We start from the raw sequence: 26041 nt of genomic DNA on the forward strand, positions 1-26041 counted from the left end.
AACTCAGATCAGTCCTATCTCTCACTCCACTTACCCATATGAAAATACACACCAGGAGAGTGATGTGAATACAAGAGCTTGCTTTCTAGCTTTCACAGACCCAAGTTACAACACCCTGTTTTATTTAAATCCTGCTGTGCTGGTGTGAACACCAGGCATGGGTGATTCAACACAGAGCAGGTCCAAGCTGGCTCAGCCTCAGAATGTGTTGACTAATTCACTCAGAAGGGTTTTTGAGGCTAGGACTGGTTCAGAGGCAGAATGGGTGAAATCACTTTCTGGAATTCAGAACCCACCCAACAACATGGGTTTAAAAGTGCATCTCCCATTTGAGGACTTTGGGTTTTTCTTCCACGTAGCAAGAACTGCAGCTGGAGAAAGAGCTCACAAGGCACAAAGAAAGAAAAAGAGAGAAAAGTAAAACTGTTAACTGCTATCTGTGACAAGGCCTATTGCATGCCAAGTGTTTTCTAAGTGGTGAGAAGTGAAACTTTGTGCTGGCGGGGCTGTGTTTGTCAGCTTCAACAAATAAAAGCCAATGTGCGGCTGACAATCCCAGCTCCACAGGTGAACCATTGTCTCTGCAAATAGGCAGGGTAATATACTTAAGTGTATTGATTGTATATTAGCCATTTTTTCTTGCTTTACTAAACTGACCTTAAGGTTCAGATATTCACGCAGCTTACCTCCCTGTGCAGGTTGCAACATCCAACAGTGAGTCATCTTATGTGCACTAAACCCCATGTGGACTGGATTTAGAAACTCTCGTTCTGAAAGTCTGAGCTAGAAGACCTTGTCACAACAGCATAGACTTTACCAGATTTGTAAGCAGTAAGATGGCTCAGCCTCCTCATGAATAGTTCAAGACATTATGTCAAGATGCCTTAGGTTGCAGCAGGAGGATAGCACTCTCTGATCAGAAGGCATCATAGAGAAGAGAGAAGACCTCTTCAAAGATTTGTGTAATTTCAGATAAACATCTGCAATTATGAGTTATATTCAAAATAAATGAAGCCTCTTATTCTTCTGATGATCTGCCATCTCTCTCAGTCACCTCATGGAGCTGTGTATGTGTTTATTTTAACAATAAGGGGCCATATCAAGGGTTGAAATATTAAGCCTCAGTGGAGACAGGAGAACAGAAAATTGAAAGGGAAATATTTATGGAAAAATACAGGAAGGGAGAGAGAAAAAGGGGAAGAAAGGAAGACAAAACCGGAGGGAGGGAGGGAGGGAGGGAGGGAGGGAGGGAGGGAGGGAGGGAGAGAGGCAGGCAGGCAGGCGGGAGGGAGGAAGGGAGGAAGGAAGGAAGGAAGGGGGAAAAAGGGAAGAAGGAGAAGTAAATAAGTAAATAAATTATGGAGAAAGATAAAGATCCCATCTCATAACAAAATATATAGGGAAGACAGGAAAAGAAAAGTGCTCATGGGACCCCTAGGGATTAACTACAAAATTCAGAATTTATCTGAGAGATTTATTCCCCCCCTTTATCACCCCATAATTGATCTCAAATTAATTACTATGTTTATTTAAAAGAAAATACACAGTTCTTGAGAGTTTGCAGTGCCAGGGTGGAGTTGTTTGTTGGTTTGGGTTTTTTTTCCCTTATTTTTTTCTTTTCATAAAATTATAGAATCACAGGATGGTTTGGGTTGGAAGAGACCTTAAAGATCACCTAGTTCCAACCATCTTCCACTAGAGCAGGTTGCTCAAAGCACCGCCCAACCTGCACTTGAATGCTGCCAAGGACGGGGCAGCCACAGCCTCTCTGGGCAACACATACCAGCACCTCACCATCTTCATAGTGAAGATTTTTTTCCTAATATTTAACCTATATCTCCCCTTTGTCAGTTTAAAGCTATTCCCCTTGTCCTGTCACAAGACGCTCTTGTGGAAAGTTCCTCTCCAGATTTCTTGTAGGTCCCCTTTAGGAACTGGAAGACTGTTATAAGGTCTTCCCCTGAGCCTTTTCTTCTATACTGAAGTTGGACTGAATGATCGCAATTCTCTCAGCCTGTCCTCATAGGAGAGGTGCTCCAGAAGGACTTAAGCACTTTCAGGATATAAGCTGCTGCCACTTCATGCTGCTCTCTAAGATCACAGGTGATGAAAATATTCATATTTCTATTGTTTTCACCAAATAAAAATACATAAATACTTTGGAGCCAGTATGCTGCAGAGAAATGGTATACATTCCTTTCTATGTCAGTCTTCAGTTTTGTAAGGTGTGATAAAGCACTCCCTCTTGTTCTGGTGCTCATCATCACTAATGGATGACTGAGGCCATTGTAGAATTATGAGACTGCTAAAGTTTGGATTAGCAAAGCATATTTAAACTGTGGCAGCTCAAGTTTTCGGTTTCAGAGATTATTATTGAATCACCTCCTTCTCCCCTTCAGCTAATTCAGATCTTTCATCTTTAAAACACAGCCCTAGCTAGACCTTTAAGGAACATATTTATGATAGCACAGTAACTTGAAAATCCCCCATTCTTTTAAAAAGTTACAGAAACCATGAAAATGTCATATCCAAAGCACATTTACAATCATAATCCACCCACATACAAAAATGAAAAAATAAAAGGCAACCCTGGGCTTGTTAAGGGCAGTTATATTTGCCCTCAACAACGGATGCTTTTAACAGTCCAGGCTGAAAGAAATATGGAGATTTAAATAAGCCAGTAAGTAAGTAAATAAATAAATAATCCACTAATCGAATGCCAGCACCGGAACAGTAGGAGATCTTATTGCTTCCTTTATTCCCTTTCATATCTGAGTCTGTTGATACAGAGCAGGATCTGAACAATACACTAGCAAACTTCAAACAGGGACTGAGATTATATCCAACAAAGCTAGAAGGGGAAACTTGACACCCGTACAGTACATTCATATGGAAACAAAATGAGTTATATTTATTTTATGGGACAGTTTGAATTTATAATAAGTTACATGTAATTTCCTGTCTCATTTCTTGAGCACGCTTGGAATTTATTTCAGGATGTCTTACATTATCACACACCCCCTCCCCTCCACCCTGACACCCTCTCAGCTGAACTTGCTCTACAAGAAGCTCCTGAAAGGCAGAAATCCCTGGGCAACCTCTAAAAGGTTGAAGCTTTGGAAGGAGTTTATATAAAAACGGTGAAAATGAAAATGGAAACTGTGAAGATTAATGTATGGTAGAATAAGCCCATCAGTACTGTCCAAATAATCCACAGGTGGCAGAACTGTTAAGATTTCTACATGTGATTGCCATGGAAGCAGATTAAATCTCACAAGTACATACAGAGTTTTCCCTCCCCCAGTAACCCATCTACACAGCCTTCCAATTTCACCTCAACTTCAGCTACTTTTATAAGCAATTTGGAAAAGTTGGGTTCTGGCAACATACAGAAAAGAAAAAAATGCTTATATATGAAACGAAATTCTAATCAGCGGACTTAAAGGGAGGAAAAAAAAAGTAAAAAGCTGGAAATGCACCTAGGGTTAGTAATCTCTGATATGGTAACATCTCAGTCAGTGAAGCAGAGAGAAGATCTTGGCTTACAGTAAGCTTTAACGTGTACACTCAGATTCAGGCCACAACAAACCGACAGCACTCAGCAAAGGTCTTATTTTGAATATAAGATTAATTTTCCACTCAGGGGCTTCACAAGGAGATATTAATGACCAGTGCTTTATGGAGGTGTTTTAATTGCTCTTGTGCATGACATGTAAAAGATCAAAATGGAAACTTATTAAATAAAAAGACTTCAGTACAAAGCCTAAGCAGGTGAAATTCAACATAGCTCTACTGCAGTTAACAGAGGCAAATCAATTTATATAGATGAGAAGTTTGCTCTTAAAGCTCAGCTAATATTGCGCTTATGAAACATTATGTTTGTAATAACAGTTAGTATCCTGAGAATGGTATTTGCCACTTCCAAAAAGAAAGGCAAAAACCTTAAAGTCCAATGATCTTATACGATTATGAGAGAGCCTTCAACAGAGGCAGGTAAGAGACTGCATACAATAATCTTGAAAGACAAGAGAAACATTTGAGAGTGGAATCTTTCAAACTGTTATACCAGCCTTTAAATCTTTTTAGTATCGATAATGCCCAGTAGACAACCCTCTCTCTTTATCCTGTGTGCACAAAGAAAAATTTTGTCTGATTAAAATAGGTCTGAACATGTACAGTGTCTCTTAGAGTGCATGATGGCAAATCTCAGACCTGTGATGAAATGCTTTACATTCCCTTAGAGAGAAAGACATCTAAATTAATAGATTGCAATAAGCATTGACTAGTATTGATTCGTATTCAACCCTATCCAGGACTAAAATCTTTGAGAAGATTTTCCATCACTCCATAAAATGTGTATCTCTTATTTCCTCTATTTTATCTGAACATATATTTAAGGAATGCTATAAGACCTTGAATAACCAAAGCTGGCCAGCTATTTGGTAAGACAAGTCTACTTACTCTCCATTGGCTGATATGAAAATTTGGAGGTGCTGAAAGCTAAAGTTATCCATTCCTGTATGTCAGTTAGGAAGAAGTTGTGTTTCATACCAGAGTATAATATCTGATAGAATTAGGCATTCCATGCCAGCTTTTGATTAGTTGCTGTACATTGCATGAGAAGACTTTTTTCATAACCATCCTTGACTTGGCTGCTCCCCATCCTGATACCATAGCATCTGGCGCTTGATGTGCACTTACTTGTTTTTCAGCTATCTTCAGCTTTATGATTGTTTCTGTAAGGATGATCTTATTACTCTGCTTTATTTCCTCATATGAGAGAATATATGACTCTGTGGCAACAGATTTCAATTCCCCACTTTTCTTCCACATAATTATTGCTATAGCTCTAACTTTTCTTACAAGCTTAAGAAAGTAGCTATGAAAAGGAATAGAAACAACAGTGCCATCTGCAGATTTGACGTGACAGCAGAAAACAAAAGGTTGTATTTGGATGGTTAACAACACATTTACAATGGATTAACTTTCTGTTTGCTTCAGTGAAAATTCAGTCATGAACAGATTGATAGCCTTCTTTTAAAGACATAGTTGTCTAGGCATGTGGACTACATATGCTTTACATTGAGTCATGAACCTTCTGAGTATATGAGTTTGTCCATCTGACAGATCCATGACTGAGCATATTCTAATGAATATGAGCATATTCTAATCTTCAGACTCATCACTGTGTTTAATTTCAGTTTTTTTTTTGTCATGCTCTGTCAGACATGTGAATCTAGTAAAAGTCATTAAAACAAAATGTGTTTAACTTTATTGACACTGATGAAGCAGACCAATAGGTCAACAACTTACATTAAGTACTGACTTCTATTGACTAAAGTCTGAAAGAAAAAAATTCCATCACACAATCTTAGCTCAGTTCATCCACGCCTTTGCACTTGGTAGAAAAAGAGTAAACAAATGATGTACTTAAAAAAAAAACACCAACTGAAGCCAGAGATCAGTAAATTATGTCCAAACACAAAATTCTAGAGTCATGTAAGAAGTCGTAAGTATACACACCTAGTAGCATCTAGACTTCCACATACTAAATCATTTACTTTTATACATGTGAAGCATCAGGAGTATAGCAGCAGTGGTCACAAACCACAATGGTGAGAAATTTTACACTCTCTCACATGAATAAATCTTAGCTTTTTATAGTTGAATTCTGTGTTTTAGCTCATCTTTACCCAACTGACATGACCAAGTGCCAGTCTCTACATATACTTGACTATGAATGGAAATGTATGTGTGCACATTGGATCTGTAAAGGAAGTATCATCCTCTATACAGCTACAACTGTAGAAACAGGAGCAGATGTACAGCAGAAAATAGACCTATCTACACATGAAAGGAAAAGATGTCAAGCTTTGTACGTTCAGATGTGTACAAGAAACATTGTATTCATTCCACTTTCTAGTTGTGCTTGTGGTCATCCAAGACAGACCCAGCTAGATAATAGGGGGATGCAACACCAAAGAGCCTGGAAGGAATGGACTATTGTATTTGACTATTTTCCATGTACAAATTAGCACAGCAAAAGAAAGAAATCCTGCAGAAAAACACACATACTTTATTACAGTTCTTAGTGTTACTTCTGTAAATACCACAACAGCAAGAGAGAGAGCTAAAAAAAACTGTTGGAAAAGATGCAAATAACAAATGCAAATGTGATTAAATGCCCTTCTGACGTGAAGTGACTTGAGTTCAAGTTCAGATGAACACATGGCTGGTTATGGTTTTGGCTACATTTCCTTTTAGTTGAACAACTGTGATTTGCTTGTGTTAGGCTTTTATTTTTAAATATTTATATATATTAAAAAAAAAATAGTATATATAGGCAATATAAATATAAAATATAACATATATATTTAAATATATATGGAATTTTAAATATATAGAAATGTATTTAAACCATTAGAAAGGGAAATCTTAGGAACAGAATGTCTGCTTTCTTCTGTTTCTCCTTGAAGTTGTGTGCTAGTATGTCTGTAGCATGAAGAAATTCACAGAGCAGCAAGCAAAATTTTCCAAATACCAGGTCCTATCTTGGAAAGACAGAAACTGTCTTTTCAAGTTACTTTCAGTCTAATGCTACTTTTTCAAGACAGGTGTACCATGTTATGGCTCAAATTTTCAAAATTAGCTGTGAAAGTACCTAACTGCCATTTACATCAGGGAAACAGGGGTCTGAGTATGGAGTAAGTTCTAGAATACTTAACGAGTAAACTACGGGGGACTAAGGTCCCCAGACCTTATTCGAGCACCACTCATACTGAAAATGAATATAATTTCTCCTGAACAAGGTTAAGAACCCTAATGGAGAAGTGAGCAATACTCACTACTGCAGCACTCCAGGCAGACTGCCCTGAAGTCAAGGGGAACAGAGATGTTGTTGCTGATACTGCCTGTAAGCTTGTCCACTCCCTTATATAATGTGTGCACGTGTCTGGGCTATGCATCTTCCTTACTGAGGCAAGGATGTTGAACAATTGTTACTTTGCTCTACAGTGTCTTACTGAGAATACAGGAACATGTGATAAATTATTACGACTAATCCTGGAAATGCTTGTTACCTAGCCTTAGAGCTTACAACTATGAACTTCTGCTGATGTTACTAGAGCACTACATGACTACTGGCTGCTTGTTTTGCTCAGTGTAAGACAGAGGTTTTAGAGAGATGCGAGGTGAAACACATAAATCCAAATGCTGATTGTTATAGTTGTCAAACTCACTCCACCTACTTGACTAAAGGCTAATAGCTATAAGGCCTCTTTTCTGTCTCAAAAACATCCACAAACATCCTACCATGCCCTGTCTGAACTCATGCTGCAATAAACTGCAACAGTAACATGCACACCAAGTTATCCTACAACTTATCTCTATCCAAGCTCTAAGTCAAATTCTTGCATGTTTACCTAACCTCCTGCTGAAAGAAAGTGAGAGATTTTCCTGAGTATGGAAGGAACAAAAGAATGGCCTGATTAAAAAAAAAAAAAAAAGTTAAGCTTGCTTCACATCACTATTCTTAAGGCACAAAGAGATTTGGTGGGAGGTGTGTGGGGGAAATCTCTTGAGGCAGGGTAAGTCATATGAATACAAAATAGTATAGTATGGAATATAATGCATAATAGTTGGCAGCAGAATGCACCATTTGTTTTCATGAATTAGGGACTAAGAACTTAATTCACAAGCAGCAGATTGAAGTACAAATGTTATGAGTATGAGCTTAATATGAGGCCAAATCCTGCAGTTCTTACACAGCCTTGTTGAGTTATATGTCCTGTTGATCTTCCCTAAATTAGGACTGCATGATTGGCTCATAATATATTACACTCATCAGGTTATAAGCTTCTAATTTTCATAAATGAAAGAGAATCTATGCTAACTTTATGCCATTTTGTGTGAATTCAGTATTCTAAACAGAAAATAGGCTTTTAAACAAAATGAAACTTTAAGATCAATCCAGATAGATCTAGTGATTAATTAGTATTTAGTGATTCTCAATTCAAAAAGTTATGGGTTTTTTTTAATCATATGATAACTTTTAATAAGCAATTCAAATAGGGTTATTCCAGTGTTTATGTCCCCCTGTGGCTATTAAAAAAATGTGCTAAGATTAGTTCATAATGATTACCATAGATCGTTGTATACAGACAAATAAGAAGACACAAGCCAAATACTCAGAAAAAGACAGCATATATATACGCCAAGATGACTATGGTGTCAAATGTGTGCATATGAATACTCTTACTGAAGATTTTCTGATAGCAAACATACAGCCCATACTTATAAAATTGAGTCAAAATGGAACATTTACTATCAATCAAAGAGTAGAGCTAGAGCTCTCAGCTACAGAGCATCCTATCCGGATAATCATGGGAAATATACAAGAAAATCATATAGTAACCATCAGCTTTACAGCCCTGACGTATACCAGATATCACATTACATATCTTCCAAAAGTTGGTATAAACTTCTTGTAATGAGTCACAGCAGTAATGAGGGCTCACTTAAGCTGGCTGCAGGAAAAAGTTCAATACATGCTGTACAAGGTTTCTCTGCATGTACACAACTGAAAAAATATTTTCTCTTTTCCACTTGTATATTTTTTTTTTTTATTTTTTTTTTTTTAGGAAGGAAGAAAATTCCTGGAGCATTACAGTGTGATATAGTTTGATATAAAGAGGGGAGAAACAGCTCTTCTCTAAAGCCAGAGCAGTTAAATCACCATTCACAGGTCGTTGCTCTTCAACTTTATAAAACTGATGCCAATGTCAGCTTCTTGGTTCTACCTGCAGCAACCCACAGTATTAAGGCTCCAAGCCTGGAATGCTTTAGAGAGGATAAGATTTACATGATTTGCTCAAATCAATCTTTCTCAAACTGCAATCTTACAGCTTAAAACCGTACCAATCCACATATATACACACAGATACAGTATCAGCTGCAAGCAATACATTTTTGCAGGAAAGAAATGGAATTTACCAGGACGAGGAAAGCCAGAAGCAGGGTGCCAGCAGTTGTCCAGCGGCAGCCCTCCATGGCTGGGTCTGTGCCGGCCCTGGCGTGGGCCACCGCACAAGCTGCGAAGTGCTCAGCTGCCTGTTGTCACATCCAGCGCTGGTGCGAACCTTCAGCCCCGCTTCTCCTCCTCTATCAGCCCTGCTCACATTTCCTGACCCAGGCGTGGGTGGGTGTGTTGGAGCTGCGGCGAGGCGCTCACCAAGCCGACGAGCAGCCAATTCCCCTCCTGCTAGTCAGACATGCAGCACAACAAAGCCAAGGGGTCCGGGAAAGCATAGCAGTGAGAGACAGAGGGGAGCTAAAGAGAGAGAGAGGAGGAGGAGAAGAAGGAGGAGGAGAAAGGCAGAATGGCACAGCTGAACGGAGTGCTCTGCCTTCAGCTAGCCACCCTCCACGAGTTCTGTTCCACCACTTGCCATTAGCTGCTCGCGCTTATTGCTAGGTCAGTAGCAGTCCTCCTGAGTGTGCATTGCTCCAGACAGGAGGGAAATTTAATCTGTGTCAATACATAGCATATGCCATAAAAGGCACCAAAGACAGAAAAATGCTCTCCAGAACGCTTTTATGCCATTTGTTTAGCAAGAAGGGAGTCTGACTCTGCTCTGAAATTGTCAAGCATGAATTTTTCTAACACGACAAAGTTATAGTCTTTCTGCCACTACTTTTTTCTTCTGGGGGAAATTAAAAAAACAACAAACAACCCTTATTCCCTATCAGAAGGAAAGTAAGCTTACAGGAGGAAGAATTTTGCACAGAAAGGCGAAGATCCACAGATTTCAGGAAAGCCAGGAACTCTGTCTTTTAAGTATTTAACGGATAAGAGTTTCAAATCACTGCTCTCATTCGGCTCATGATTACTGCCTATCAACCTGCATTGTCTGAAGTCTCCAGCTTTTCTTTTGTGTGTCTGTTAATTTTATTTTCTGAATTTTATTTTCTGAAGTAGAAATTGCAGACTGGATCCAAGAACTCTTTCTCAACATGACAGGCATTCTCCCACATAGGGGCGAGCTGGACATCTCTGGCAGATGCAACATTATGGTGCTGAAGAGCATGCTACATCCAGATGGACATGTAAAAAGCCCTGTCTTCCTAAGCTCTTGACTGTGGTATGTAAGTAAGCTCAGGCAATGAAGGAGAAAAATAACGTACATGTGTGTTAGGGGTGGAGAACAGATTGCTAGCAATGAGCCTGAAAACTGGCTAAAGTCAGAAGCTAGCAGAGGAAAGCAGAACTCTGCCAAGGGCACCAGGACTGGGGACTGAAAGGAAAAGGGAGCAAGTGTAGACTACAGACCATTTAAGAGAACAGCACAGCAGTCGAAATGAAAAACAGCCTGCAGGAAAAGCTGGAAAAGCAGATGAAGAGTGATACAGAGTTTGCAAGGGGGAAGGAACTGAGGTGACATAAAGGGAGTTACGTATGCTGAGAAATCAGATAGGAGAGAAGAAGAGGGTCTGGCTTGGCATAACAGAATCAGGAACATAAATGCTAAAGACATCTGAAGGCCAAGATAGAAAAGAGATAAACTAGAAAGAGCTGGGCTTGGGAAATGCAATAGGCATTTTTCCACACGGACTTGGGAAATTAATTAGGCTGAAGAGAAAAATTTGGAATAAAAAATAAAAGTAGTTAGGAACAGTGGGAGAAAGAGATTTCAGCTTGCAAGGGCCAGAAGTGTCTTGGTTGGGTACCTTTGGACTTGTCAGGCAAGGAAACAGGGACAGGAAGACTGAAAAGGCTCAGTGGGAAGGGGCTACAGTGAAAAACAGCTAGTTTGACTGAATGTAGCAGGGGTGAGGAAGACCTAAAATGGGTACTAAGATTTCTCTACTATCAGTGAGTCCTTTATGAGTCCAAATCCCCTCACACAGCAACTTCAGAGATCACCTCCCAGAAACAAAGGGAGGGATGAACAACTTTGCACCACCTTATGGCTCAGAAGAGGGAAAACTCAGGAAACCAAACATACGAATCTATGAAAAGGCTATTGTACCTTTTATAAATTACAACACCACCATCACCACACAAAGTCCCCAAATTCTTTTCTTCATCAGCAGTATCAATACACACCTCAAAGTTGTACAAAAGGATTTTTTCCACACATCTCCTGACCACTGTTACGTCTTTTCTTTTGTACTCTGGTCTTTTGCCCCAAGAACACTGATGATATGATGATTGCTTTATTTTTAAGATCCAAAATGCTGCAATTGCGATCATGTGACTTACAGCGGATAAAACAGCTCAGAAGGACATTTTCATAATATGCTTTCCTTTTTCTCTATACCCCACCCCCCCCCCCCCCCATGTAACACTATATGAGCTCATTTCAGATCTCACGATTTTCAACATTTCTTGTTCAACTTTGGAAAATGTGTTTTTTTTTTTTAAAGGAAATTCTGGAGATTCTTCTTATCAGTACAGAAGTCTCAACAGTCAACTAAATCATCTAGGCTGGAATAATTAGATAATACATTGATTCCATGTATCCTGCCGTGGTTCTGCTCATGGACCTCTCATTGCAGCTGATGGGAATTTTGCATGGAGAATGATGACAAGAGAAGGAAGCTAATCATAGAATAATTTAGGTTGAAAAGAGCCTTAAGATCATCAAGTTCAACTGTTAACCTAATACTGCCAAGTCCACCACTAAAGCACATCCCTAAGAACCACACACATCTAAATACCTTCAGGCATGGTCACTCAGCCACTTCCCTGGGCACCCATCTTGCTACAATCTTCATTCAGATAGTTGTAGAGAGAGAGGAATAAGTTCTCCCCCCAGCCTCCTTTTCTCCATACTAAACAATAGCAGCTCTCTCAGCTGCTCCTCACAAGAATTGTTCCCTAGAATCTTCACCACCTTCACTGCCCTTCTTTGGACATGCTCCCACACTTTAACGTCTTTCTTGTAGTGAGTTGAAGATCTTGCAGTAATGTTACCAAAAACCTGAAATGTTCAGACATGTTGAAAAGGTGTTTAGCTATAAGGACCTTTGTTTATTCAAGATACATGTTTAATTGGGAGCAGAGCAATAAGATGTTCATAATAGCCTTATAAGTTTTACAAAATTCACCAGACCTGACATTTTGTTACACATTTAAAATTCATGCCAGATTCTAAAATGCAGCTTGCATTTTGTTTTCACAACAAACTCATGCAAACCCCATAATTTTTTAATGAAACCACATGAATATAATACTTTTAACAGTTCGGTTTTCAGTTTTCTGCACATATTTGAACCTAGATATCAAAGTGAAATTCAAGGAATGGAAACTCACACGAATCAATCTAAAGGAAAGGTCTACTCAAATTCTTGCATGTAGTTTTAATAAATAGCCATGCCCAGTGTCTGCCAATTTCTACAGTGCAGTGTTGCATCTACTTAAAGGCTCATTTGAATTATTCTGAACTGAAAAAAAAATGAACTGAAAAAGAAGTATAGATTTATGGAAAAATTACTTTAAGGCATGAAGTGCCTACAAGTGTTCTGGAGCTTAACATTCCTATATACCGCTGTTCAGATCCATGGTTTTGTTATACTGCACATATGCATTTTGCAAGGAGTAAATCTATATATCTTGCTGAAAGGTCATTCTAGATATGGAACACTAGTTTGGGGGTCGGTGTATTTCTTTTTGGGTTGCATATATACTAAAAGATAAAGCGTATAGTAAGAAGGAAAATATGCCCTCCTGGTAAGATTGCCCAAAAGGTGCAAAGCCCCAGGCCCTGTTCATCTCCAAAATTTCTCTGTCATGCACCCTAAATGAATGCAAGAATTCAGAGCAATAAAAGACTTCTAACTGCAGCAGAAGTAATAGCTGAAACTTCAAATGATGTGCTAGCTTATATGAATGGTGACTACTATGCCCAGCAATTTGGTTCACCAGTAATAGAGAGGTTGTTGTCAGTAGAATCCTATTGCTACAGATGAAGTCCTGAGTCCTCTAAGATCATTTGCAAGATTGATACTGGAGGTTGGTGAGTCCAAGATTGCATCCAATATCACCGTGCAAGTTATACATATGCAAATATGTCACCTTCAAACCCTGATAGTACAAACATAACCCCTTCACCATCTTAGGGGAGAGCAAATTAATAAATGCGTGCTACTCACTGTCCTGAAAATTACCCCTTCAGCTATCTGAACTGGTCATTATTTCCAGTTCTTCACCTCCGCCAGGTCTTCAAATTAAATCTGTGAGCAGAGCTGGTTATTGACGCTACACCTACGACAGATTATATGAATGTAAAGCAAAGGACAGTGTCTGAAGCAGTGTTTTAAGCTCTACAGATTTAACAATACTTGATTTGGAAAACACAGGTCTAGGCAGAAGAAAATTGTTAACATCTATATACTTTGTAGCAGGAAAGAGTGAACTCGGGAGCTCATCTTCTTGGGGATAATAGGTGACAGTTTTCACTCAGAAGCCACCTGTCCCCTTGAGGTTGGACCTCTCTATTTTTCATCAGGTCTGTAGGATTTTTTATTCTTTTTACATTTTCAGTGAACAGTTTTGGGTTTTGGGGGGTTTTTGGTTTGTTTTTGGTTTTTGTTTTTGGTGTTTTTTTTTTTAATGAGCCTGGGTTGATTTCTGAAAATCTGGAAGCTTGTACAAGTAAGCAGAGTGAGAAGCAGGAGGAAGCCTATGCTTTATAAGAAGCTTTAGGTAGGATTTGTATTTACATGTGTGTGTGTCGCGGTTTAAACTCAGCCATACAGCTGCTCTCTCACTCCCCCCTCTTCTTCCTCCCCCCTTCTCCCAGAGGGATGGGGAGGAGAATCAAAAGAATGTAACTCCCACGGTTGAGATAAGAACAGTCCAGTAACTAAGGTATAACACAAACCACTACTGCTGCCACCAATAACAATAATGATAAGGGAAATAACAAGGGAAGAGAATACAACCACTCACCACCCGTCGACTGATACCCAGCCCGACCAAGCAGTGATCTAACCCTTCTGGGTAACTGCCTCCAGTTTACATACTGGGCATGACGTGCTGTGGTATGGAATACCTCTTTGGCTAGTTTGGGTCAGGTGTCCTGTCTCTGCTTCCTCCCAGCTTCCCCTCCTCTCTGGCAGAGCATGAGACTCACAAAGTCCTCGGTCACAGTAACCATTACCAAGCAGCAACTAAAAACATCGGTGTTACCAGCACTGTTCCCAGGCTGAAAGCCAAAACCAGCAGCTACTAAGGAGAAAAATGACTGCTGCTGCTGAACCCAGGACAGTGTGCTTGTGTGTGCCTTTGGTAAATGTGAAAGAAACTAGGAAAAAAATTGTAAGGACTGCAATATGCTGTACTGCCTAGGTAAAACTCACCCAGGTGTATATGACCTGTGATTATGAAAGCAGTTTCCTGAAAGTTTAAGGTGCTGATGCATACAAAATCTTTACCTACAACTCCAACTTCAGATAAAATTCAAATGTACAATAGCAGGAACAACATAGTTCTGAGCAGCATGAACATCCTCATTCACACCTAAGTCAATAGACAGATATTTCAACCTTCAGAATATTCAGTCTTTGCCATGAATGCGAGACTGGTTGCCGTGAGCACTGCAGTGTATTCGGGTCACCTGAGAACTGGTGTGCTGTGACCTCTCTGTCTTCTCACCAACAGCAACCTCTAAATCTTATGTGAGGAGACTTAACACTCAGGTCTCAAGATTAACACTGCTTAATCCATTTTGTTTAGCTGGGCAGAAATCAAACTGATGAGATGCTTTCACATGAAACATTTTGAGCTTTCACCACTGAAGCTGAATGCTGAACAGTTGCTTCTTCTGTGGGAATTGTGGGAACACATACGGTGAATTTATATGTGAGAACTGCTTCTTCCTAGAAATTTAACTGCACTCACTGATGAGCTACAAAGACCTCACCCCCTTCCCATGCTAGACTGTCACCATTTACCTTGTGAATTTAGATAGAATCAAGGAATGGCTTGGGTTGAAAGGGACCTTAAAGAACATTTGGTTCCAGCCACCCTGCCGTGGGCCGGGAATCTTCCACTAGACCAGATCGTTTAAAGCCCTGTCCAGCTTGGCCTTGAACACTGCCAGGGATGGGGCAGCCACAACTTCTCTGGGCAACCTGCGCCATTGTCTCACCACCCTCATAGTAAACATTTTTTTCCTAGTATCTAACTTAAATCACCCACTGTCAGCTTAAAGCCATCCCCCCTTGTCTTATGCCAACATACCCTTGTAAAAACTCCAGATTTCTTCTAAGTCCCCATTAGGTACTGGAAGCTGCTCTAAGGTCTCCCCTGAGCCTTCTCTTCTCTGAGCTGAATAAGCCCAACTGTCTCAGTCTGTCTTCACAGGAGGGGTGCTCCAGCCCTTCCATATCCCTCTTGTATTGGGAGCCCCAGAGCTGAATGCAGTACTGCATGTGGGGTCTCATGAGAGCAGAGCAGAGGGAGTATCCCATCCCTCATCCTGCTCATTACGCTTCTTTTGATGCAGCCCAGGATATGGTTGGCTTTCTGGGCTGCAAGTACATACTGCTGGCTCTTGTTGAGCTTAAGATACCTGCTCTTCAGTAAAAGCCCTCTGGAAGCAGAAAAATCTAAACTAAAATCTCACAAAAATAAAACCTCTTGAAGTGTTTTCCACAACAATTTAACATCATATTCATATTTTTTCATTGGAAGGGTGTGGTAATTTAGCAGATGAGCCAAAGATCTTGAACTGACATGCTTGGGATCTGACTTACAACAGCAAAAATCTGCACCAGCATATGCAAAATTGCTTCCTATTTCTGTTTTGACGCAGAATCCCAGGTAAGACAGACAAGCATGTATCCATGATTCTTCCAAAACTGTTTCTCTCTCAGGCTTATTCTGTTACAATGATACCACTTACATACCCTTAATAGTCAACCCTCAACCACTGAACATGCTTTTATGATAAGACTAAAATGGAATCCTACTTTTAGAACTTTCCGAGTGCCTGTCTGTGAGTGGGCTCACACATGACTCTGGGCCACTTACACTCTCATTCTGGAATGTGAATCTGTCCTTTGTGTTTTTTTATTCCCTCACACAAAACCCATTACCCTTATGGTGTGCTGCTGCGTGTTCCTTTTCAAGTCTGCTTTCAGAAGCCTGTGAAATTTGTGTATCTCCAGTCTTTCTGTACTTCTTGCCTCCCATCAAGCTGTATCTCTGCTTGCTCTAATATTTTTTTTTGCATACCATACTCTCTCAACAGCCCACAAAATACAGGAAATAGTTTTACAAACAGGGCTCTGAAGGTACAGAAAGATTAACCAACTCACTGATGACTTTACATGAAGTCACTGACAGAGCACAGAAGTGTACAAGATCTCTGAAGAAGCGAACTTGCAGCCTTAGCTACATGGGACAATATGTTGGTTAGTTCCATGAGAAATCACATGAGGGTAAATTTCATTTAACTACATATGGCAAAAAAAGAAATACACTGTGAGCAATATTTCAATAAAATAGACATTAACAGCAGAGCGCTTCCATTACCTTCGAGAACACACTGAGATCTTGGAATGAACTGCAAGCAAATAACAGCCCTGTTCTACACTGACAACTATTATTGTCCCTAATCTGGAGAGACAAATATTTGATGGATGGACCACCCCATAGATAAAGAATTGGCTGGATGGATATACACAGAGACGTGGTCAATGGCTCAATGTCCAGCTGGAGACCAGTAACGAGTGGTGTCCCTCAGGGATCGGTGTTGGGACCGGTCTTGTTCAACATCTTTGTCACTGACATGGACAGTGGGATTGAGTGCGCCCTCAGCAAGTTTGCCGATGACACCAAGCTGTGTGGTTCGGTTGATACGCTGGAGGGAAGGAATGCCATCCAGAGGGACTTTGACACACCTGACAGGACAATGCCAACCTCATGAAGTTTCAATCAAGCCAAGTGCAAGGTCCTACACCTGGGTCGGAGCAATCCCAGGTGCAGCTACAGGTTGGGCAGAGAAGAGATTCAGAGCAGCCCTGTAGAGAAGGACCTGAGGGTGTTGGCTGATGAGAAAATGAACATGAGCCGGCTCCAGTGCACGCTCACAGCCCAGAAAGCCAACCGTATCCTGGGCTGCATCAAAAGCAGCATGACCAGCAGGTTGAAGGAGATGATCCTGCCCCTTTACTCTGCTCTCATGAGACCCTATTTGGAGTACTGTGTGCTGTTCTGGTGTCCTCAACATAAGAAGGGCATGGAGCTGCTGGAGCAAACCCAGAGGAGGGCCATGAGGTTCATCAGGGGCTGGAGCACCTCCCATATGAAGACAAGCTGAGAAAGTTGGGGCTGCTAGCATGGAGAAGAGAAGGCTGCATGGAGACCTCATAACAGCCTTCCAGTGTCTGAAGGGGGCCTACAAGGATGCTGAGGAGGGTCCCTTCATCAGGGACTGTAGCAATAGGAGAAGGGGTAATGGGTTCAAACTTAAACGGGAAGTTCAGATTTGATATAAGGAAGATTTTTTTTACCATGAGTATGGTGAGGCACTGGAACAGGCTCCCAAAGAGATGATAAATGCTCCATCCATGGTGGTGTTCAAGGCCAGTTTGGACAGAGCCTTGGGTGACCTGGTCTAGGGTAAGGCATCCCTGCCCATGGCAGAGGGGCTTGAAGTAGATGATCTTAAGGTCATTTCCAACTCAAACCATTCTGTGATTCCATGATTCTATGAACTCTTGCAAATCCATGACCAGTTTCATTGCCATGACTGGGTTTTTCACTCACAGGCTGAGCCTCAGACATGAGGTCAGTATGTGAGTTTCACTTTTCATAAAAAGTTTTGGGCTTACCATTGGCAAAAAATAACCAGAAAACATGATCTTTAAAGGCTTAGATGCTGACAGCAGATACAAACAGGTTTGCATACCATTGTTGGACGTCTCATCATTTGAGCTATGAAGCTTCTTATTTTAGAGATATTACACAGCAACACTTGGAGTCTATGATATTGCTTTTGAATATTGCAGAAGCAGGACTATAATTTTGCAAACCTCTCCAGCTGGAAGTCAGTTGGAGCTTTATGAGTTATAAATTACTTTTCTGAAGGAATCAAACCAAACAAAACAAAAAACCTCACATGATTTTTAACCTCTTTTGATCTCTAATTCACAAGGCTTTTGCCTTGTCTCATTTTACTTCTATGGCAATAGACCATTCGTAATTCTCTATATAGCTTTTAGCTTTTGTAATGAAAATGGGGTTTGATTCCACTTTTTTTCCTTCTTATCAAAAATTCAGATTCTACTGGCAGTCTTAAACTATTGTGAGCAAACCTAAAATTAATTAGGTGAAACTGTCATCAAGGAAAGAATATGCAAGTTTTAATAACCTTACAAATAAAAGAGGAAGAAAAGAAAGCTAAGAAGTACAGTTTGGATCAGGATTTGGAAAACATCTAAGGTGGAGGAGGTGGGATTGGGATTTGGCCAAGTTTTGATACTCGGCTCTGTATCTGGATTCAGTTTTCCAAAGTTTCCAAGAGGAGGCATGTGGAAGAAGGAGAGAAGTTGGATTCAAAATTTTTGGGTTTTGGCCCATCTCTTGTGCTAGCAATTAATGAGAATCTCTGGACAGCACAAAGCATACTTTGAAATGTCGAGCCAGGAAGGTATTTAAGCAGTGGAGAAAACCTTCTTCCTTAGCAAGAGGGTTTTGAATATCAAAACACTAGTGAAGATGCCATGTGGATGGAGCACCCACTGAGTCACACTGGGGTACTCCAAGCCAAAGGCACAAAGTACTCACCCCCTAGTTGGCCAAGTTAATTAACAGACAATGAAGACAAACATCAAGGATTATAGCACAAAACCACCTAATGATCTCTTTAAAAGCTGCAAGTAATATTGTTCTCATGACTGTCACAGAGATGGAGAAGAATCTAGGGTCAGTGCTGTGGAAAAAAATCTTTGGTTTAGAGCACAAAGCACGTTTAAAAATAAAAGCACATTTAAAGGTATAGAAAGATATAGAATATGTCAAAAACATGGGGGTAAGTGGTTGGATTTTGAAACAGCACAGGGCTCAAATGGCTGCAACACATGCACAGAAGTGGAAAAAAGTATTCAGTGAAATATTTGAAACATATGGGTTTTGTTTATGTTTCTTGCAAATACTTGAGAAAAGTGAACAGCTCCTACCTGTATACAATCCTGACCATGAATGCACTATTATGTTGTAACAAAAATGTATTTATAAGCACCCAGTAAAATGCTGGAAGAAATTATAATGTTAATAACTAGGAGGCTATCGTATTCCATATTAAATTTCTCAGTACTGCAGCTCACTATGCAAAGAGCAGCAGTTTCTACTTGATGGATTAAACAGTTTCAAAATGGTAGAATTACAGAAAGAAGTGAAACAAGACAGATAGTATTCTCCTTTCAAGTGAAGCAGAAAATATTTTCACTATCAGAGAAACAGGTGAAGAAAAAGAAATAGTTTTTATTTCCTGGATTTACATCTGGTAGGATGCATTGACCTTCTAGTTTGAATTCATGACATTTGGCAACTCAAAATTCAAATCCACATGTGCACTGAACCTTCACAGAAAAGACTACTTTAAAAAACATTTAAAGAGCGATCGTGGCTGGTAAACACATGAGTAACTCGCATTGAGCCAGGCAGGTGGTTAAATGCTATAATCTTAAGGATCCTAAGCCTTCACTAATTCATGGAAGAAATCAGGAATAATGAAACAGAACTCGACAGGGTCTTTTACAAACTAAACCAGGTGAAAATTAGAGGGAAATCTTAATTTGTATGACAATTAGTCAACATCACAATTTGTTTTATCATGTAATTCAATGTATGCTCATATAATCTGAATTAAAAAAGTAAAGCCTTTCATGATGACCATAGCACTATGTATGTCAAATACTTACCGAGGAACTGAAGGCAACTATCTTGACTAAGTGCATTAAACTTCCCCTTCAAATGAGGATGATGCGATTCTCCAATCAAATCAACTACTGCAGCAGAGACAAATTTCTGAGCAGTGGAATATAAACAGCATTCACAAACAAACCTCATCACATTTAATCAGTAAAAAATTAAACACCCTCAGTCATACAAGAACTTAGTATCCGCTTCTAAATCCCACACAAAGTCTGTTTCGATCAAACTGATCAAAATACATAATCAAAACTTCTTAAAGGACATGTTCAGAGGACAGCATATAATGCGGCATGGGTAAGCACACAAGACTTGGTTGGCTGCATTTACTGAGAATCAAAAGCCAGACAGCTTGGTTCTATTGCACTTCTGATTTCCAGTAACTGTCAGCAAATAAGGGAACTATTGTTTTTTAACTGAATTTCAGGACTAAATTATTTAGAACCATCATTTATTCACATGGCCAATGGTTCAAAGCCTGCTGTGCCAACATTTTTTCATGGGAAAAGCACATAAGACTGAGTCCTGCATCCTACTATAATTCAGAGCTTTAGCAACAAACACCATTTACAAGAGGAAGTCTCATGACAGTCCTATCATCAAGTATCTTGTTTCATCATACATGTCTTAATCCTGAAGCACAAAATAATTACAAGAAATGTAAAAGAATGAAAGGACTCCCTTTATTTGCAAAAGAGGAGCTTATAGTCCCATCATTTTTGTATGTCACAGATTCTCTGAGAACCAGTGCCTTTTTAGCTACTTCATATGACAGTTTATGACAGACAGGCCTTTATTTCTGCAATATCTAGCATCTTACCTGAAATGACAGACAGGCCTTTATTTCTGCAATATCTAGCATCTTACCTGAAGTCATAGCTATAACAAAAATATCTTCATATAACTTTAAAAACAGCTCTCTCGGAATTATAATAAACAGCTCTCTCTCATTATAATTTGTCTGTCACCAGGTGCCATTTTCTTTATTTAATCAATTTATCTTCTGAAATGGATATAGTATTTCATGCATACTTGTTTCCAAAAACTACTTCTTCATGATGCACCACATAATCTGTTCTACATTTAATTTATAATGAGTTTTATGAAGCTATCTTAATGCAGGTTTTGGCTTTATCTTCTTTCTTTTAGTTGAGTTCTGATTTATAAAATTTGCCTTTATGTATCTTTAACAGTTATTCTGGCCACTTAGGTCTGTAATCTTATTTGCCTGCACAACATCACTGGAGTTGAGAAGACATATTCTTGTGCTGGGGTATGTCTTTTTTCAGCAAAAGAGTACAACAGGACTATTAGCTAAAAGTCATTCTTCTATAGGAAGCTTTGATGTAGTAAGAAGGAATTGTATGTAAACTATAGAGCAGAATATGTAGCCAATCATAAATGCTTACTGTGGTTTTACAGTATTATTTATATATAAAGATTTACTTTTCCCCACTATCTGTTCTGCCTTTTCCCCTCTCCTCTCCTCATTTTGACCACATATGTATGGGACTGTTTTTCTGTCAAAGTTCAGAGTAAAAGATAAAGTAGAACAGACATTTGTATTGCATGTCTGCATTGTATCTTCTCTGTGAATTGCAGGAAGAGATTGGTTTTGGGGTTTGTTTTTTGTTGTGTTTTTTTTTTTTTTTGATAATTCTTCAACATTTATGAGCACAGGCCTTCAGTACACAGACTGAGAAAGAGTAACTGACATGTCAGCTCTTCAATAACTTCCTGTGATGCCATCATCAGTTGAAAAGCTAATGCAGGTGAGCTGGAAGAGGCTAGAGATGAAATAACAGCTTTCATACTAATACAGCAACACAGCATTATATGCCTAATAGAGTATACTGTATTTCCTTATCTGTATGAAGTACGCCAAAAGCTCAGCTTTCTAAAACCTGTAAGTAGCCAGACATTCAGAAAGATGTGTGCCAACTAAAACCTCTATCTGGTGGGGAGAGAAAAATTGCTCAAAAATGCTGTGCAAAAGCAACAGGTAAGGATAAAGCAATCATCTTTTTTTTTTTCATCATGTTACGTAGTATCATTTAGCAGCCGAGGCTATAACACCAAAGGTTTTACATGTCTTTAATACACCTTCTACAGTGCCATCTTTAATCATTAGGGTTTACATTTACAACGCCTTTTTGTTTAAGACTGCTTTGTTTCCATTAATTGACAGGCAGTCTTTTATTGGTCTTTAAAATGCAGGCTGAGAAATGAACTGTATGCCATTAATCCCACCATTGGGATATTGTGATATTCACAGTTAGGGGCACCCCCTGCAAAGACACATCCACCTCAATGAAAAAGATGTCACATACTGGTGAGGCTCATCTGATGAATATAATGCGTATTTTAGGATTGTTGTGCCAAGTGTCAGGCAAACTACAAAATTAGCTAGTTTCTTTTGTGTGAGTCACACTAAACTGAAATTTATAGGTATGCATATCCATTAGCCTGGTTATCAGCATGTGATTCAGAAGTATCTTTTATTTTCCACTTTCAGATGTGAGAATATGAGAGGGAAGTGAGGTGCACAGTATGCTTAAAATCACATGAAGATTCTCTGAAAGTGTCAAGATGCTGGTCAGTGTTCATCAAACCACTCTCTGCCTAACTGGCTTAATGGCAGATATAGAAAATTCTTTTAACCATATGTCCAGATGTATATACTTTGTGTTTGAAGGAATTCTGGTCAAGGGTGCTTTAATTAAATGACAGGTTTGTCTATTTATTATCTGATAACCAGGAAGGTAAAATCTACCATTATACTCTCTGCAGTGACATGGTGCGATAAAATAAAAACAAATTAATTTTAAAGGTGTGTAACATCAAGATAAAACTTTTAATGTTGAATGGGTACCCAGATCTCCCTTTAGGAAGCTGGTAACCCATGCAGCATTTGGTAAAATGCTGGTTATGTTACTGTTTTGAATTTTCTCAGCCTTGGTTTTAGTTTCTTCTGAAACACGAATACAGCAGTAGCTTTACCACTTCACTTGTGCAAGAGACAGAATTGAGTTAAGGCTCCCCTCTGCATTTTACTGTTTTAGGAAGAGTTAAGATGGAAAAAGTACTTTTTACTGCATAATAAAAAAATTGCAGTGCTCTCTGGCCTGACAAATTGCCCAGTGATTCTAGTAAGAATAGAGTGGGTGTTTTTCAGGGCAGAGTCATACTCTTCAGATGAGATTCACTACTTGAGGAAAAAGGCATCCTTTTCACCTCTATTTTTCTTCTGCTTGTATGTTTTCTTCTATTCTGGGAAACACTGAGTCTGAACATTCTGCTACAGCATCACCATGCAACATGTAGACTGTATTGCCACTGTTTCGCAAAACACTGGGCTAGAGCTGCATAGACAGAGAGCTTGCTGATATACTGAACCACACATGAAAAAAATCTAACACATTGTTCAAGGCTATTGCCAGAAGAGAAAATAATTAAAGTGCAGCTTCATTAGGGGTAAACAGTTGTGAGTTTAATTAAACAGCATGTGTCTGGATTACAAATAATATTCTGCACAAATATTTCCAGTATCTTAAAATTTCTTTCTATTGCCATTACAATGAGAATTTTCCGAACAGTAGTACTCACTGAATCTGTGAGGAATATGTATGGTTTATTGCACTTAGAGAATCATTAGTAGATCCTTAGTAAGAACAAGACATAAGGCTCTATGTCAAGGATAATGGACAAAACCAGCAGTTTAAGTAATATTGACTGACCTGATCTTGATCTTACTTGTCTCATAAAGGTGACACAGGAGGTAGAGCAGTATATAAAAAATTCAGTTGCATCTACTTGGTAACCATAACCCAATACATCTTGGAATAAATAGCACCAGATTTTCCAGCATTACAGACACAGTTACTGGCTTCTACACCACAAGACTTTTTTAAATGTCTTGTGTGGCTGAAAACTTTCCATTATTTTTTGAAAGCATATGAATACATGTTCTCTCAATGTGTGTGTGTGTCATCGCTTGCTGTGATTTATCCTGCTTCCTTCCTATCACCACTGGAGAACCTAATACAGCTTCAGGGAACATAAAAAGCCATATTCCCCGAAAAGGCCCTGAGCCAAAGATATCAGGCACTCATGTAACAAATGACATGTGCTGGTGCTTGACCCAGAGGATTTGCAAAGGTATATTCATTGACATTGGAGTGCGTCTTTGTAAAGTGGATTTTTTTAAGAGGTGGTGGCCTGTGTTTGCGTAGTTCGTTCTTTGCATTGACCTGACATGTCTACCTAAATGCCTGCATATGAGATACTGAATTCTTCTGAAAAGGCACTGAACAGCATAGGATCAGGCTATATATGCTTGTTATACACCTGCTAAATATTTACAGTTATAAGCTTCTTTGGAAAGAATGCCTTATCTTCAAAATACAGCCCCAGAGATTAATGAAAAAGTACCTGCTTTTGTAAACAGGATAAACTAGGCATTTGCATAACAACAGATCTACAACCACAACATCTAGTAATCTGCAAACCAGATTATCAGTATTTTTAGTGCCCTGAAGTCTGCATATTAAGTTCTGTGGACAGAACTATTTAAACACATCGAGGATATTTAATGGCATGCCTGTAAGAAGCAACATTCCTTATTGACAGTGAGGAGCCCTGAGCACAGGGCAGAGTTGTAGCAAGGAGTCATCATGGTGGTTGTTTTCATACATTTTAAGGTATTTGTTCCATTTGCTAGGTAGGAAATACTGTTGAATCCACATGTTATGTTAATGCATGTTCTCTCATACAGCCTGCACATGCTTTTAGGCATGATTGCTGTAAATTTGAAGGTTTAAGCCACTCTGCTTTACACTCCCTCATTCCCACAATGGTCCTGAAATGGGCCACTAGAAGCCAACCAGGGATGAATACTGCATCTTGTCTGCAGATTTACTTCTGAACTATGTGCCAAAGAACAGTTGTCTGATGATGCTGATGGCTTGGCTCAGTACCCAGATTAGCAGCCGACCACTGCAGAGAGGCCAGCACACCCCTCTAGGTTATGTCAAAAAGATCAGAGAATAACAAGAAGACAGGAAACAAGGCGGAGAGGATATAGGAAAGAAAAACTAAAGGGTCAGTCAAGAATGAACCCCAAAGTCCTACTGGACAGAAAGAAAGACTCACCCCTGTGAAGGGGTGTACCCTCAGGCACGTTGGCAGTCGAGCTCCACCACCACCCTGAAATGTCCCCTGGGTACCTCAGGAAGGGCAAAGGTTGTTAGAGATCTCCTCCATCTTAGGGAGCAGAAAGACAATAGGCAGTAGGTGAATGTATCCCTGCCATCAAGAAAGTGAAAATAGTTTATGAATTTATTTATACTCAACTGGGTTAATCCAAGCTGTTTAAAATGACTGGCAAGCTACTATGCTACCCCAAGTGGCTTTCTCGGTAAGGTCTGCACATTTGTTTCCCCAGGTGAAAACAGAAAAAGGGCTCAAGCTGCAAAGCGGACAGGAAAACCGTTGTAATGGGATCCTTAATGAGCCTTTTTCTTCTACTCTTGTCCTTTTTTAAAGAATTCAAGAGTCCAGAGAAGGTGGTGAAGTACCATGAGAATTACATCCATCCCCTTCTCTGAGGGAGTCGCACAATTAACAGCTGGGAGCATGTAATTTTCAATGTCAATTTTCAGTGATCAAAGTAGCCTGCATTTTTGACTTCAGAGGAACCTAAATCAAGTCAATAGGCATAGGGACCCTACACACAGATTTTGTCCTAGTCAACAGAAGTGGTTTCCTGCTTAGATACCATCCTTTGCTGAAGACCTAAGAGTTTGAAAATACTTGTAGAAGTAGGAAAAGCCTGTCTCACAGACATTTGCTCAACTCCAGTGACTTACCTACTACAGCTCACTTAAGAGCTGATGCACTGCATATCTAAAGCTCTCTGGAGCAGAACACATTTTGTTCTCTGCCTGCAATGCCAAGCACATAGACTGCAATTTTACAGATTGTAGGTATTAATTGCAAGTAATAATTATACTGATACAGTTTCATTAGTAAGTTCAACTAAAAAATCTTCTGTTTTTTGTTATGCTTTTCTTCTCTTTGCTCAGAAGAACAAAACCAAAA

At 39.5% G+C, this 26041-nt stretch overlaps 1 protein-coding gene across 3 annotated transcripts in view; it reads right to left on the minus strand.

The window, feature by feature from the left end:
• ADAMTSL1 (ADAMTS like 1) overlaps window positions 1-26041 on the minus strand; it is a 400708-nt gene that overhangs the window by 152888 nt on the left and 221779 nt on the right. Inside the window, exon 1 of one of the 3 annotated variants that reach the window (XM_062608992.1) lies at window positions 8992-9403. The exons of the other annotated variants lie outside the window; for them this stretch is intronic. Within the exon in view, the coding sequence (XP_062464976.1) occupies window positions 8992-9048 (57 nt within the window). The 5' untranslated portion in view covers window positions 9049-9403. Of the gene's footprint in view, window positions 1-8991; window positions 9404-26041 lie in introns of those variants that run through there. 3 annotated transcript variants of the gene reach the window in all.

The sequence above is a fragment of the Pezoporus occidentalis genome, unplaced genomic scaffold (assembly GCF_034315485.1).
Source record: "Pezoporus occidentalis ecotype Australia unplaced genomic scaffold, CSIRO_AGI_Poc_V1 ctg133, whole genome shotgun sequence".
NCBI lineage: Eukaryota > Metazoa > Chordata > Aves > Psittaciformes > Psittacidae > Pezoporus > Pezoporus occidentalis.